The sequence below is a fragment of the Chrysemys picta genome, chromosome 25, assembly GCF_011386835.1.
Source record: "Chrysemys picta bellii isolate R12L10 chromosome 25, ASM1138683v2, whole genome shotgun sequence".
NCBI classification, from domain to species: Eukaryota; Metazoa; Chordata; order Testudines; family Emydidae; genus Chrysemys; species Chrysemys picta.
In genome coordinates this window covers 2,259,684-2,273,992 of record NC_088815.1, presented here as the reverse complement: position 1 = coordinate 2,273,992, position 14,309 = coordinate 2,259,684, and the positions used below count along the sequence as shown (strand labels likewise).

Sequence of the window (14,309 nt, the reverse complement as noted above, 5' to 3'; positions counted from 1 at the left end):
ACTGCAGTCTCCCAGGGCGTTGAGGGATCAGCGTCTGGGATCAGTGCCTGACTTTGCAGGAACACGGAGCACTGGCTGCACAGGGCTGTCCCAGGAGCAATGATTACAGGAGTGTGTTCCTTAGAGCGGGAGCCAGGCTGGGAGCAGAGGTGGAGTCCTGCACAGGCAGGTGCTGGTGCTGCTGGGTTTGGTTCAGGGCTGGCTCTGTGTGGGGGGATCAGTCATGAGGCTGACACACACGTTGTCAGGGAGACATTCCCATCACATCCTCCGCTCGCTCGGAGTTCTGGAAATCTGGGCTTGTGTTTTGGAAAGCGTGAGGTGCCTGCTTGGCTGCCTGTGGGCTCTGAGTAACTCCCTTCCCCCACCCGTCAGCTCCGCAGGGCTCAGCCCCCTTCCCCTCAGCATAGTACTGAGGGATGGGATGGGATCCAGGCTGGCAGCAGTGGAAGCTGCAGGTGACTGGGTGGTGGTGTGTGTGTGTGTGTGTGGGGGGGGGCAGCACATACACTGCGGTGAGCAGCTGGGATCCTCTATGAGGGGCGTGGAGGAGAGTGTGTGGCTGTCCCCTTGTTCAGGATCCCCCTGGAAGGGGCATGGGTCAGGGCCCTGCAGAGAGAACCGAGCCCTCCCCATCCTACACAGGCCTTCAGCCCTTCTGTCTGGGGGGCAAAGGGGGCAGAGAGCTAACAGGAAGGCAGGGGTGAGAGGGCAGATGGGCCAGAGCAGAGCTGAACTGAGAGGCAGGAGACCATCCTGCCCACCTCTTGAGAGCCCCCATGGGGCACTGCTCCTGGGGCTCGTTCTGCCAGGTGGGGTGGAGAAGCCAAGTCTCAGCGTCTGATAGCAGGAGGGAAAGGAGGGGAGAAAGGGGAAATACTGTGGGGGGCATTAGCCTCCCCCAAAGCTTCTGTGGGGAGAAAACAGGTCCCCCTTCCCCCTCCTGGACTGGGTAGGTGAGAACCAGGCCCCTGCCCCTCGACTTGGGCCTTGAGCAGTTTCAGCCCCTGCCCTGGGTCTGTGTGTGTTGGGGACCCCTGGACCCCAACTCCTCTGTATCCAGGCCCTCTTGCAGTGAGCGCCCCCGGGTGCTCACAAGAGGTAAGGTAGATGCTTTCCCTGCCCTGCGTGCCCTACACTAGGAGGATCTTGGGTTGCTTCTTTGCTGGACAACTCCCTCCCCCCTGGGGTCCATTGTGTTGCCTCCAGGGTGCTGAGGAAGCAGGGGACTGAACCCTGAGGTGAAGGCTGCCGAGGGCAGAGTAACGCCTCGAACTCAGGGCCAGGCTCAGCCTGCTTCCGGCGCTGGCTCTGTCTTCTCACCTGGCTTGGGTCCTGTGCTGCCTGAGTGCCACACATGGGCTGGGCAGCAACTGACTGCGGAGAGCTCCATTAATTACAGCCCCTCACATGAAGTCGCTGACGATTAACACGCCCACCCTGTATGAATTCCAGCGGCGGCTGCTCCCTTCAACAGAGACACCGTGGTGCAGAGCCCCCTGGGATGGATCCCCAAGGGTGACTCCCAGCATGGGGCTGCCAGCAGGCCAGCATGTCCTTCCCACGCAGTGTGGCTGGGCATCTGCCAGGGCTTCTCGCTGGATCATCCAGGTGCCTTCTGCATAAATCCAGAGCCATCATTTCTGTCACTAAGGGGCCCAAGCCCCAGTGCAAGCCTGTGGGCTGCTTTCCAGCAGTAACTCCAACCCGGCATCTCCCATCACTAGATCTGATGGTGGAAGCAGAGTCCCTGGCCAAGGGCTCTCCTGTGAGGATGCTCGACTCTTTGGGACCGCCCCCTCCAGCACCCAGCCATGGTGCTGTGCATTGGAGGCCAGTGTCTTAGCCTCTTGCCAACTAACGGATTCCAGGCTTGGGTCCAAGCTTCGGAAGTGGAGCTGGGAATGGGGAGGCGGCCATGCATGGCACAGTCCACACGGGGCATGCACCCGTCCGTGCCTGGCTTAGCCACTCTGGGCTGAACCCGGCTGATCTTGGCAGCAGATCGGGCTAGAAGCCCCCTGGTGGTTCGAAGGACTGTGCACCTCAGCCCCTGCGGCACTAGCCCTGGGCTAAGATGTGACACTCTAATCCCAAGACCTGGTTCCGGGGCTGCCAGGTGTCCCATGACTGGTGGGCCAGCAGGGGACTGGCCTGCAGTCTGGCTGCAGCACAGAGCGTGGCGTTTGCTCTGCTGTGGGGACAGCGAAGGAGTGATTCTGCTCCATGGCCTCTGGCAGAGCCTGTCCAGTAGCGCAGGGTGGCTGCACACAGATAGACGCCTACACCCCATTGGCTTCAAAGCCTGCCAGGGCCCTAACCTGCTTGGGTGCTTATGACAGTCCCACTAGGTGCCTTTCTATGCCTGGAGGCATCTAAACCCCTGTGTCAGACTGTCCAGGCCCTATGGGGACAGTTACACAGTAAAGGTGGTACTTCGAGGAGATGGGGCAAGGGTATCTTGAGGAGAAAACCTTCCCTTCTGCTGACGGAGCAAAGGGTCTGACCCAACTCCTGGCAGCCCTCTGCCCCAGGGGTGAGTGGCTTCTCCCAGCGGCAGCGTGGCCTGGCTTGCTGTGCTGCCCTGCTCCACGCCAGAGGTGGATGACATCTGCGTGGTTCTACAGCTCTGGCCTGGACACTGAGCCACATTCTTCCCCCTCCTTCCCCCCCCCCCCCCAGATGCTGCTGCCCTTCGGGGGTTTGTTATTAGACATTCCCTGACCCAGGGTAGCCAAGGAACCGTGCCCCTGAAGCTCCCCAGCCGGGGAGGGGGTGGCTGTTCATAGAATCATAGAATATCAGGGTTGGAAGGGACCTCAAGAGGTCATCTAGTCCCATCCCCTGCTCAAAGCAGGACCAATCCCCAACTGGGGCCTGCCCAGTTCACTGGACCAGAGTGACCCCAGCTTCTCTAGCACTTTGCACGGAGCAGCCAGCGGGAGCCAGGTTCTGCTGCTTGTTTAGAGCCGCACTGGGAGGGAGCCCAAATGCCCAGACACAGAGGGCCTGAACGTGGCCTTCAGCCACCAGCCTTGAGCGGGAGGGTGGGGATCAGGGGCAGGTGGAGCTGGCCTAGTCCTTGTGCCTCCCTGTGTACTGGGGTTGCACAACTTACCCCAGCTGTTGGGTGGCACAGGGTGCTCCCCTGGCACCAGCCCCAGGCCATAGGCTGGTGTGGAGGGGAGGTAGCCATGGCCCCTCCTCCTCCTCTGAACTCAGCAGGAGGGCACAGCTCCGCGGAGTGTGTGGGGACCAGGGGGCTGCTGTGAGCAGCCCCTGCACAGCCAGATGGGGGTGAGTTTCTCCATCACCTGTGGCACATGCACGGCCTGGCTGGGCCAGAGGGAGACCCACAGAGACAGAAGCCCAGGGAGACTAAGAGATGCGACCCCCCAGCCCAACAAGCACATGCCTAGGGACTCATACGCACACCCCCCCACGCGCTGCCCGCAGCCCTGCCACACCCCGGGACATGGCATGCCGGTATGTGCGAGAGGCCTGGCTCTGCACCGGTTCTCTAGCTCAGGCTGGCCTTTGCAGTTAGCCTCTCCTTGGTTTGGCTGGAAGGCGGCACGCTGGGAGTAGTGCATGCAGCCCACTGCACAGATAGGGGCACGTTGCCCGGCTGCTGCACATGAACCTCTCCATCTCTGGGCTCCAGCAGGCAGGGTGCAGTCTATAGCAGTGCTTGGGAGCTGTGGGGTTTGGCAGGGCTGGTGCCTTGGTGCACTGCCGAGCGCAGAGAAGTCCAACTTCTGCTCCTGGGGCATAAGAACTTTCCACTATAATCCCAGCAGTGCCTAGAGGGAAGGCCCAGGCTGGGCAGCGGCTCCCAGGGAGCCGTGGCAGGTTGGCAGTGCGGCTGGAGTTGCCAGGACTGGTTGCTGTGGGCTGAGCCAGTGTCCCTGCGGGCTGAATGCCCTGGGTTAGCTCGATATGCCATGGCTGCCACAGCAGCACTGGTGCCGTCCCTATGTTCTGGACCCTCTCTGAGCCTAGTTTTCAGGCTGGAGGATGGACCGTGAAACGCCACCTCGCGCTGCCTGAGGCCGCTCCTGTGTTCCCAGATGCTGGCGACATGAAATGCTGGGGGTGTTTGGCACTCAGGCCTGATTCGCCTGCTCTCCGAGTAGTGCCAGATGACTTACACTGGGGAGGGGCAGGCCTGGGCTTTGCTTTAACACGAAGACACCCCCACTGCAAGTGAATTCGGTGTCCTCAGAACATGAGGCAGGTGCTATTCTCCTTGCTGCTACCATGAGGAGCAGGGCCCCATCCTGCTGGGTGCTATACAGACACCTGGGGAGAGACCAGCTCTGCCCCAGAGAGCTCAGTCTAACACATGGTGGGAGGGGAAATGACTTTCCCAAGGTCCCACAGCCGTGGCTGAGATGGGAACAGAACCCAGGTGTCCGAGCCACGAGCCCATACTGCTAAAGTGGCCTTTGTCTTGGCTGCTCTGTGAACTGGACTGACCCGCCGCGGACCTGTCGAGGCTGGCCTGCTCTTTGTCACCCCTGTGGATGTGTTGGAAATTCCCCTCTCCCTCCCCCATGAAGGGGAAATGCAGGGAATGACAGAGGCCAAAGCAAGCCGTTCCCTGCTGTGCGCCAAGATCTACCCGCAGGCAACATGGCCCAAGAGCCCGGCAGGAGGGGCTGAGTGTTTTGCTTCTTCAGCCACAAATCTCATTGCTAAGGAGTCTTGAGCATCGACCTTTGCCCTTAGGTCGATCTCAGAGCAATCACCAAGTGTGGGGGTTGGGGGAGGGGGAATTTCCTTACAAGTTACGGTAACACCCCCTGGAGAGGCCTCTGCTCGCGTCAGTCCTCGTGGGTTGAGTTCGAGTGATCAGCTCTGTGCAGTCACCCAAGGAAATAAGCTGCCAAAGCCCCATCAGATGGCATGTGCTGGGGGGCTTTGCTCGGTCTCTGGGAATGAAGGGAGTGAAGGCAGTACTGGACTGAAAGCCCTAAAGTGGCCTCTGCACAGAGCGGGCACAACACGGGGCAGTGCTAATGCAGCCCTCCCCACGCTGCCCATCAATGCCATGGGCTGGCAGCCCTGTGGACACGGTGGAATGCACGCTCCCTGGCAGCTGTTCCAGGTTTACAACAGCTCCAGGCCTGGCCTGAGCCTGCAGGGAGGTGGGCATGCAGATACCTGGCGTCAGGAGCTGCATGTGGCATGCCACGCTCAGTAGCATCAGCTCCAAGAGTGCAGCAGGCAGGAGACAGCCCCCACCGCCAGGAAAATCAGGAGCTATAAAGAATGCATGTCGGGCTCTCTGTGCCGCTCACTTTTTCAGCCTTTAGGTCGTGCTGAGGGGCCATATTTTCAAGTTTCCCTCGGCAAGCATGAGGGCTGGAAAGGCACTTTCAAGGAACGGCAGCTGAGATTTGCCCCTGATCTCAGGGCTCCAGGAGCTGGGACTTGAAGAGAAACACCCAATATAGCAAGGCTCATACCAACAGGACAGGAATTGTCCCCATTGTGATTCGCCCCTGAATTCCTGCATTGACTCATTGCAGGGCCTTAGATTCCTGTGTCTCTGAGCAGTCTGCCCCACCCCATCCAGTGAGTAGGGCTGATGGCTGGCACCACGGGTCATTGTCTCTACTGAGTGGGGGTATCAGTCAGGGGCAGTGTGGTGGCCTTGGGCTGATGTTGTCCTTTCTGATCTCTTTGCTTCTCAGCAATGGGGAACGTTTCACAGGAACAATCCGTGGGTCAGACTCTGCTCTGAGTTATACCAGTGTAAATCCAGAGTCAATCCAGTTACTCTGGGTTACTCTGTTGTGTTGGAGGTCAGACTCTACCCCTCTGCATGGCATCTGAAGCCATGGTCTCTGCAGGAATGATAGCAGCAACGCCCCGGCAAGAGAAAATAAATAGGGTGGTGGGGGGGGGTTCAGACATTTTGCTTTTTGAAAAAATGTTGGGAAACAAAATATTTTGTTAACAACTAAATTCTCTTGCAAAAAAAAAAAAATTGTTTTCAGCAGAATCCCGATTCCAGCAAAAAATCTTTTCACGTGAAGCTTGTCAGCCGGCTCTGCTATTTATCACTCCCCACTCCCTGGAGAGGGAGGGTTCTCCAGTTAGGCAGCAGACCCAACTCCATGTGCCCTAGGGGAGCAATTGCGCCCTGGCAGCAAAGGAGAGCAAAAAGCAGAAGTGACAGGTCTGCAAACCCATTGCTGGGGCAGGCTGGGCAGGGCCCATTTGTGTCTGATGCAGAATTGCCCAGAGTTCTGCATGGGCTCCCAAGGGACGCAGCGCTGCCCGCATTGGAGAGGCATGTTACTCGCAAAATAATGCAAGCAGCTCGGTCTGGGTGGGGCAGTGACGGGGCAGTAGCTGGAGTGGAGGGTCAGGAGCAGCGGGGCAGGGACAGCCCTGGGCTTTAGCAGAACATGTTGAGTGTGTTGGTGTGTGGGCTCCCTACAAACAGCCTCATGCCCTTCTCTTTCCCTTTCAGGAGCTCTTGGCTGGAGCCGTGCGGCCCCATTTAGCCATGGACTAGCCCTGGGCAGGCGATTGCTCTCTGAGCACTGACACAGCTGCAATCCAGAGCTGGCTCCATCCCCAGGTGGCTGCCAGTGTGCTCGTGGGCCGAGAGGATGGCTGCCGTGTGACCAGCCCGCACCCTGGCCCAGCTCCCGGCGTGGCAGGCGTGCTACGGCACGGCAATGAATGATGCGTCAACAATGGATTATGAACTGCTGTCCCCCTCCCTGGTGGAGCCCCCTGCCACCGGCCTGGGCATGGACGCCGAGCAGAAGACGGTCTTCGCCTTCGTCATCTTCCTCCTGGTCTTCTTGGTGATGCTCATGGTGCGCTGCTTCCGCATCCTGCTAGACCCCTACAGCCGCATGCCCGCCTCCTCCTGGACTGACCACAAGGAGGGGCTGGAGAGGGGCCAGTTCGACTACGCGCTGGTGTAGTGGGGCCAGGAGCTCAGTGCGTCCCCCCATCCCCCGCCCCTGCCTTTCTCTGTGGAGCGCTGCCCTGCCCCCTAGGGATTCTGCCAGTTGGGAGGGCGGAAGGGGCCTGCCTGGGTTTGTCTCTTTTCTAGGCACTTCTCCATTTTCTCCTCAAGCTGCAGCACCGTGCACGGCTTGGATATTTGGGGGGATCTGGTGAGGGGGTGTCTGGGATGAGACGAGCCTGGTGAGCCCTTGATTCAAAACAGGTCCCCCTAGATGGCATTCTACTGTGCTTCTCAGTGTTGTGTGCTATGGGTGTGGGCATCGGGGTGGGGCCTATTGGGGTGGAGTGGGGCAGGGCAGGTTTCTCAGGGTTTCTGGGCTGGGTGGCTCCGTACCAGACACGGCCCGAGCATGGTGTCTGCCATTGTCGCCCAGGACAGGGCTGTGCGGTTCTGTGTCCGGGTGGCCTCATGGCTGAGCCCTGGCTGTTGGGGCAGGGGGTTGTTATAGGCACCTCAAGTTCTGGCTTCTATGACTTTCCCATTGAATTAACAGTCCCCAGGGTACCCCATGCCATGTGAGCTGGATGCTGCCCGTGCCTGCCCCATGCAGCCATTGCCCCACATACGAGGCAGCCCTGCCACCTGAGTGCCATCAATGCACAGCTCCCTCCTTGGTGGAGCGCCCCCTATTGGTCTCGCTCTGCATTACACTGTAGCGAACCCCACCATCCCCAGCTGGAGAAAATGCCTCTGACCAAAGGTGCAGCCCTGCAGCCGACTACAGAGCCCCTGCTACAGCTGCAGGGCACCAGGCAGCCCGGCCCTCTCACCCTGGGGATGCTGCAGTGACAGGAAGGAACTAACGCTCCCCAGTGAGCTGTGGGCCTGCTCTCAGTGGCCTTTCCCAGGCCTGCCAGTGGCTCAGCACCAGAGGTACTGGCTCCAGTGGGGTGGAGGACCCTCTCCCCTCGCAAGCGCTCGATCAGGTGAGACTGACACCTCCCAGCTGCCCAGGGCACAGAGCTGACGTGATGGAGCTTTGTCTGGAACAGGGCCTCACTTCCTGCCTCCAGCCCAGGGCCATGCTAGCCTTCCAGGGCGAGACAGACGCTGCAGTCGGGCACAGGCCTAGCCAGACTCCCTGTTGGGTTATAGTCATGGGCTGGCAGGAGGGTTTGAGGTGAGGGTGTACAGCTGAAGGGTGTGCCCAGGAGAGAGCAGACCCTCCTCCTCCACAGAACTAAAGCTGCACTTCTGCTAACCCCTCCCAGCTCGGCCTCCTCTCTCTGCTGCTTTTTGTCATGGATACACCATGTCCCTGAGAACAAGCACATCTGGCCCCATGCGCCGCCACGTCCCCCCATGTGAGTCAAAGCTGGCCATAGGCCCCACCACATCCCCCATGAGCCAGAGCCAGCCCCACACACTACCACGGTCCCTGTGTGAGCCCAGTAGGGCCCCGCAGGGATCAGTTCTTGGCCCTCCACTATTTAACATTTTTATCAATGTCCTATAAGAAAACATAAACCATCACTGGTAAAGTTTGCAGATGACACAATCACTGGGGGAGTGGTAAATATTGAAGAGGCCAGGTCACTGGTAGGGCGCTATTTGGCTCGCTCAGTAAGCTGATGTAAGAAGTATAGGTGTCATATGCCTTGAAAATACATTGTTCATAGAATATCAGGGTTGGAAGGGACCTCAGGAGGTCATCTAGTCCAACTCCCTGCCTTCACTAGCAGGACCCATTTTTTGCCCCAGATCTGTAAATGGCACCCTAAAGGATTGAACTCACAACCCTGGGTTTAGCAGACCACTACTCAAACCACTGAGCTATCCCTCCCTACTCTTATCCCCTCTCTGCCCTTCTTGTTCACAGCTCTTGTCCACTCTCTGCCCTTCTAAGTAACTGCAGCCAGTCATCCTGGTGTATCTTCCAAACCCTTAGCTTCCTCCTTGAGCTAAAGGCAATGAGGATCAATAGGGCCTGTCCCAGGAGGTGGGGCATCTTGTCTGCAGAGCACTAATTAAGCTAAAGTTAAACTACACAATTCCCAGGAAAGGAAAACTCTGATGCTTGATAAGGAACCTCCCAGCTGTTGATAGTTATTCACACCAAAGAGTCCCTTATTCACTAGTGGTTAAGATGTTCAACTCTCTTCATCTAGCTAAAGAGACCCCTTACCAGGCAACAGACAAGAATAATTGCCCCCTTTCTTGTGCCCTATTGTCTCCTGTCTTCGGGCTGCCCCCCTTCCCCTAGAGCACCCAGGTGCACCTGCCTCTGTTTCCCCTTTCAGAGTGCTCAGGAACTCCACTAGAAGCTCTCTTGTCTCAGTAATACCCCTTCTTGGGGCTGGTTATTACAAAATTACTGTGCCAACAGTCCAAAAGGCAAGTGGAACACACAGTCCATTTATCATCCCAGTGCAGGTAGTCCTTAAAATCCAAACATCATCCATGGGCATAATACATCCTGCACTCCGGTGCCTTCTGCCATGCCCGAACAGTCCTCTTTTGTCCCTCTACAAGGGCAGCTCCCCTAGCCCTACCAGCTAGAGTGCATCCCTGCTGTTCCCAGCAGGACCCCCACAGCCTCTCTGCATCCCTCACTCTCCTGGCCCTGTCACTGTTCCCTGGGCTCCAGCTCTCTTGCATGGAGCTGTCAGGTTAACCCCACTGCAGTCCTCTGGCCTCCAGCCTTTGGCTCCAGCGCTCTGGCTTAGAGCCAGCAGGTACCTCCCTCTGCTCTTCTCTGGCTCATGCCCTCTGGCTTGGGGATGTCAGACAGCAAACCCCTCTTGCTGCTCTCTTGGCATCAGCCTTCCCGCAGGCACCTCCTCCACTCCCTGGCCTCCGGCAGCTCTTCCCTGCCGTTCTCTGGACTCTCACTTCCAGGCAGCTCTCACCAGGTTGATCTTTCCTGACTCACCAGGTTGCTCTTCCCTCGAGGCTTCAGGTGCCTTCTTGTAATCCCAACTGAAGTGAGCTGATAAATCACAGGTACACTGGCTCTGCTCCTTCTTGAAGAGCCAGTGTCAGCCTGTGACATTTCCTTGGTATGAACCAAGGACCGGGAGTGAGTATGGAAGGTGTTAAACCAACGAGAAATAACTCGTGAAACCTGATGGTCAAATGGGGCACACTTCTCGTTCCCCCAAGAAATCCAAACTGCTTACCCCTCTCCCCAAACTCCACAGTTGTTTGCCTTATTAATCAGATCTTCATCTTTCTATGTGAATAATCTGTCTTGTTCCTTCAATGTAATGTCTCGTGTCCTATGATAAGCCCTGAAAGATGTGCAGAGTGTTAGATATAATCCAAGAATATATGGACCGTGTCCTCTAGATTTAGAAAACTAGAAGGGATTTTGTTTGTTTTCTTTGTTAATGGTTGTTGCACTAGAGAATGGTATGCATTGTATGGCATGAGAAGAGATAACACTACTACATAGGACTAGATGGGGCCATTTGGATCATCGAGTATTGCATGGTACAGGCACTGAACCAAGGTATAACTTTGGAATATTAAGAGAAATTGCTTAAAGGAGGGATCCCAATTCAAAGTCAGGGTTAATACTGAAATATAATCCATGAAATTAATCAAACCTAAAAAAAACCCCACGACTGAAAGGAGCATTGAAGACATTTGTTATATGCCATCACCATCTACTGGACACTGATGGAAGTAACAAAGAAACAGCGTTGGAAATTGAGAGTCATTTAGAAAGCATCCAGTAGAAACAAGAGAGCAGACACCTTCCAGCTAGCCCTGAAATCAGGGTAAATAAACCTGAAGTCATGTTGGACCTCAGAGCTTGCTGAACCCAGTAACCAGCCTCTCCCCTTATCCAGGCTCATGGGACCAAGAAGAGTTTGCAATGTTTGCTGAACCTCCATGTGTGGATGACTCTCCTCAGGGTCACAGGTCTAAGCCGGAGTGACTGAACCCACAAATAAGGTGCAGCATCCAGCAGTATGATTGACATGTGAACCAGCTGGGTGGCAAGGATCCCCCATCCCAGGATTAACAAAATAAGAAGAAGTGATGAGCATCCATTTCAAAGATTATATTTCCGTCTCTGTTCTTTAACTGAAGGTGTGTGTTATCTCACTGATTCTACACTCTTTAATGAGATGTCAAGTAACCAAATTTTGGATTTTGACTAATTAATGCGGTATGTATACTCTCCTTATAAGTCCAAGCAGACTGGAATAAGAGCAATTTAAACTGTAACTTTAAGCAATTGCTTTTGGTATTTTAAACTTGCCCCTTTCATACCAAACCATTCAAATAGCAGGGACCACATTCTTCAAGGTGCCTTTAAAACAAGTGCATCCTTACTCCTTGGAGAGATACTAGGAGTGTATTAAACGTATTAGAAGTACTAAAGAATTGATGGTTAATGATCATAAGAATGGAATAAGAAATCTTGGTGATTTGCTTTGTTCCTTGGTATAACTGCTGAGCCTCAATGCTAGTCTATGACAATTGCTTGCAAGATTGTATTTATATGTTCAGTAAATGCCTAAGAACATTGGTTGTGTCTATACTTGGTTGACGAACTGTTGATTGTATACTTTTGTGTTTCTGGGTGAATTAAATAAACTGTTGATTGGTTAAGAACATCAAGTGATCGTTTGTCATCCTGATTTAAGAAATATCATCCTAGGTGTAAGTTGAACTGAAAAGAACCTTGCATTTAAATTAGTAAGACAATGTTCCTTTGAATTAATAGAAAGGGTTTATCCTAATTAAATTCCATTTCTGTATTGGCTACAACACATAGAAGTTTGGCAAATCTACTTTGATTCATAGATTACAAGGCAGAAGGGCCCATGGTGACCATCTAATCTGACCTCCTGCACAGGTCAGAGACCTGCCCCAAAAGATTTCCTAGAGCAGAGCTTTTAGAGAAACAGCCAATCTTGATTTAAAAATGGCCAGTGATGGAGCGCTCACCTTGGGAAATGGTTCAAATGGTTAATTTCTCTCACCATTAAAAATGTGCAGGTCAGACTAAATGTTCACAGTGGTCCCTTCTGGCCTTATATGAATCTCTGAGGGCTCAGCCACCTCCAGAAAACAAGCTCATCTTAGGCTGTGCCTCACATAAAGAGGAAAGAAGCTGCCATCAAAGAAATCACTACAACCAGGTGAGTGAAATGAGTCCCCCACAACAAAACCACACAATTCATATTATAATTTACACAGGACACTACGTGTGTAATAGACAATCTGTGGCAAGTGAAATCCCTGCCCATACGAGCTTGCAATCTAAGCAAGGAGAATTTAACACCATACTTCATTCATTCACTCACCACACTCAACTCAGTGGCATTTCTCTGTCCGTGTGTCTGTAACACGATAACATCTGCAGCCCATGTCCAATAAATTCCTAAATTTCAAGGAAGGTTCTAGGCATCAGTGGGACAAACCCTATTGATTTTCATGATAGTGGGAAAACCAGAATGCTGGAAAGCCTGATTTCCATACAGATGTGCCTGCATGTAACTGCAGACAGATGAGCATTGTGACATCAGAAGTATCTGAGCCAGTCATCACTCAGTCCCTCCAGTTCACTTGCATACTTCAACCCTATTGGTTGAAATGAGGCAGCAAGTGAAGGTGCAGTCAAGACTAAGGTGCTTTGACCCAGGTAAGGGGTGCAGGGTTCAGGACTGGACCAGTGAAGGCTGCTTCAGCTCAGGGCTCCTAGTGGCTGAGAAGGAGTGAGGCTGGAGCCTTGCATTTTGGCTCCTGCTCCCCATGCTTGGCTCAGGCCGCTAATTCTCTTTACTTAGTCAGAATTGTTTTAGTTCATCTAAACAGAGCCCATCTCTCTGCCTGCAGCCCCACGTGAGCACTGTCAAGGGGAGGGATGACCAAGGCAGGCAGCAGGGTTAGGGCTACACGGGGGATTGGTGATGACTGGCTGAATTACCACTGATGTCTCAATGTTACTGCTCAGCCTTCTCTGGGGGTGTGTGGAAATAAGGCTTTCCTGGCATCCTGGTTTTCTGATTGTCACCAAATTCACAAGGGTTCTTCCCACTGATGTGCAGAATGTTTGCTGAAAGTTTGGAATTGATTGGATATGGTCTTCAGAAATCATTGCCTGACAGACTGACAGTCAGAGCAAGAACTGTCTGCATTGAGTTCATAGAATCATAGAATATCAGGGTTGGAAGGGACCTCAGGAGGTCATCTAGTCCAACCCCCTGCTCAAAGCAGGACCAATTCCCAACTAAATCATCCCAGCCAGGGCTTTGTCAAGCCTGACCTTAAAAACCTCTAAGGAAGGAGATTCCACCACCTCCCTAGGTAACCCATTCCAGTGCTTCACCACCCTCCTAGTGAAAAAGTTCTTCCTAATATCCAGCCTGAACCTCCTGCACTGCAGACAGATTTTTACCCCAGTTTCCTAAATGGTCCCCTCAAAGATTGAACTGACAATGCTGGATTTAGCAGGCCAATGCTCAAACCACTGAGCTATCCTTCTCCCTCCTGAATAATATATGGAGATATACCTATCTCATAGAGCTGGAAGGGACCTCAAAAAGTCATCAAGTCTAGCCCCCTGCCTTCACTAGCAGGACCAAGTACTGATTTTGCCCCAGATCCCTAAGTGGCCCCCCTCAAGGGTTGAACTCACAACCAGGGTTTAGCAGGCTAATGGTCAAACCACTGAGCTATCCCTCTCCCTCACTTGATCAGCTAGTTAATAGCTTGGGGAAATACTTTTAACAGGGAGAAACATTGGTTCCTTTAAAAATAACTCATTTATTCGTAATTCACCCTACATGTGGCTTCATTTTAAATATTACCCTAACTACACTTAACTATGAACAGGGAAATCGATCTAATGGCGATGGAGCAGCAGACACTGCTGAGGTCCATCTTGCTGCCATGGGATCCCCACGGACAACTACTCGACAGAAGAATGGATGGTTCTTGTGTGCCTGTATGGAGAGCCATCAGCACTATGCATAACTAGCCTGGAACAACAGGATAGGGAGATGCAGTTGGAAGGGCCACATAGATGGTGCAAGCTAGAGCATTGGGTAATTCTGAGCATGCAGGAAAGGCTAGGAAGGGCCCGTAGTCTGAAGGTGACTTGACATGGGCCATGCGGAATGAACTTGTGTTTGTCTAGCTGGCAGTGTCTGGTTTCTGCCGCCTTTTGTGGTAGGTTTGCCAATTATGGTTGGACGTATTCCTGGAGGTTTCTTTGCATGACATAATCTTTAATTAAAGATTAATCTCTAATTCCTGGAGACTCCAGGCCAATCCTGGAGGGTTGACAACTCTATTTTGTAGTCACAGGGGACAGAATGCACCCTGCAGTGTGTGATGGAGGAACGTGCTGCTC

General features: G+C 53.8%; 1 protein-coding gene across 1 annotated transcript in view; it reads left to right on the top strand.

Moving 5' to 3' along the window:
- Positions 1–11,569, top strand: part of CTXN1 (cortexin 1) — an 88,242-nt gene extending 76,673 nt beyond the window's left edge. Inside the window, exon 2 of the mRNA XM_005312212.5 lies at positions 6,485–11,569. Coding sequence (XP_005312269.1) covers positions 6,696–6,950 — 255 coding nt within the window. The 5' untranslated portion in view covers positions 6,485–6,695 and the 3' untranslated portion in view covers positions 6,951–11,569. The remainder of the gene's footprint in view (positions 1–6,484) is intronic.
- The last annotated feature ends 2,740 nt before the right edge of the window (positions 11,570–14,309 follow it).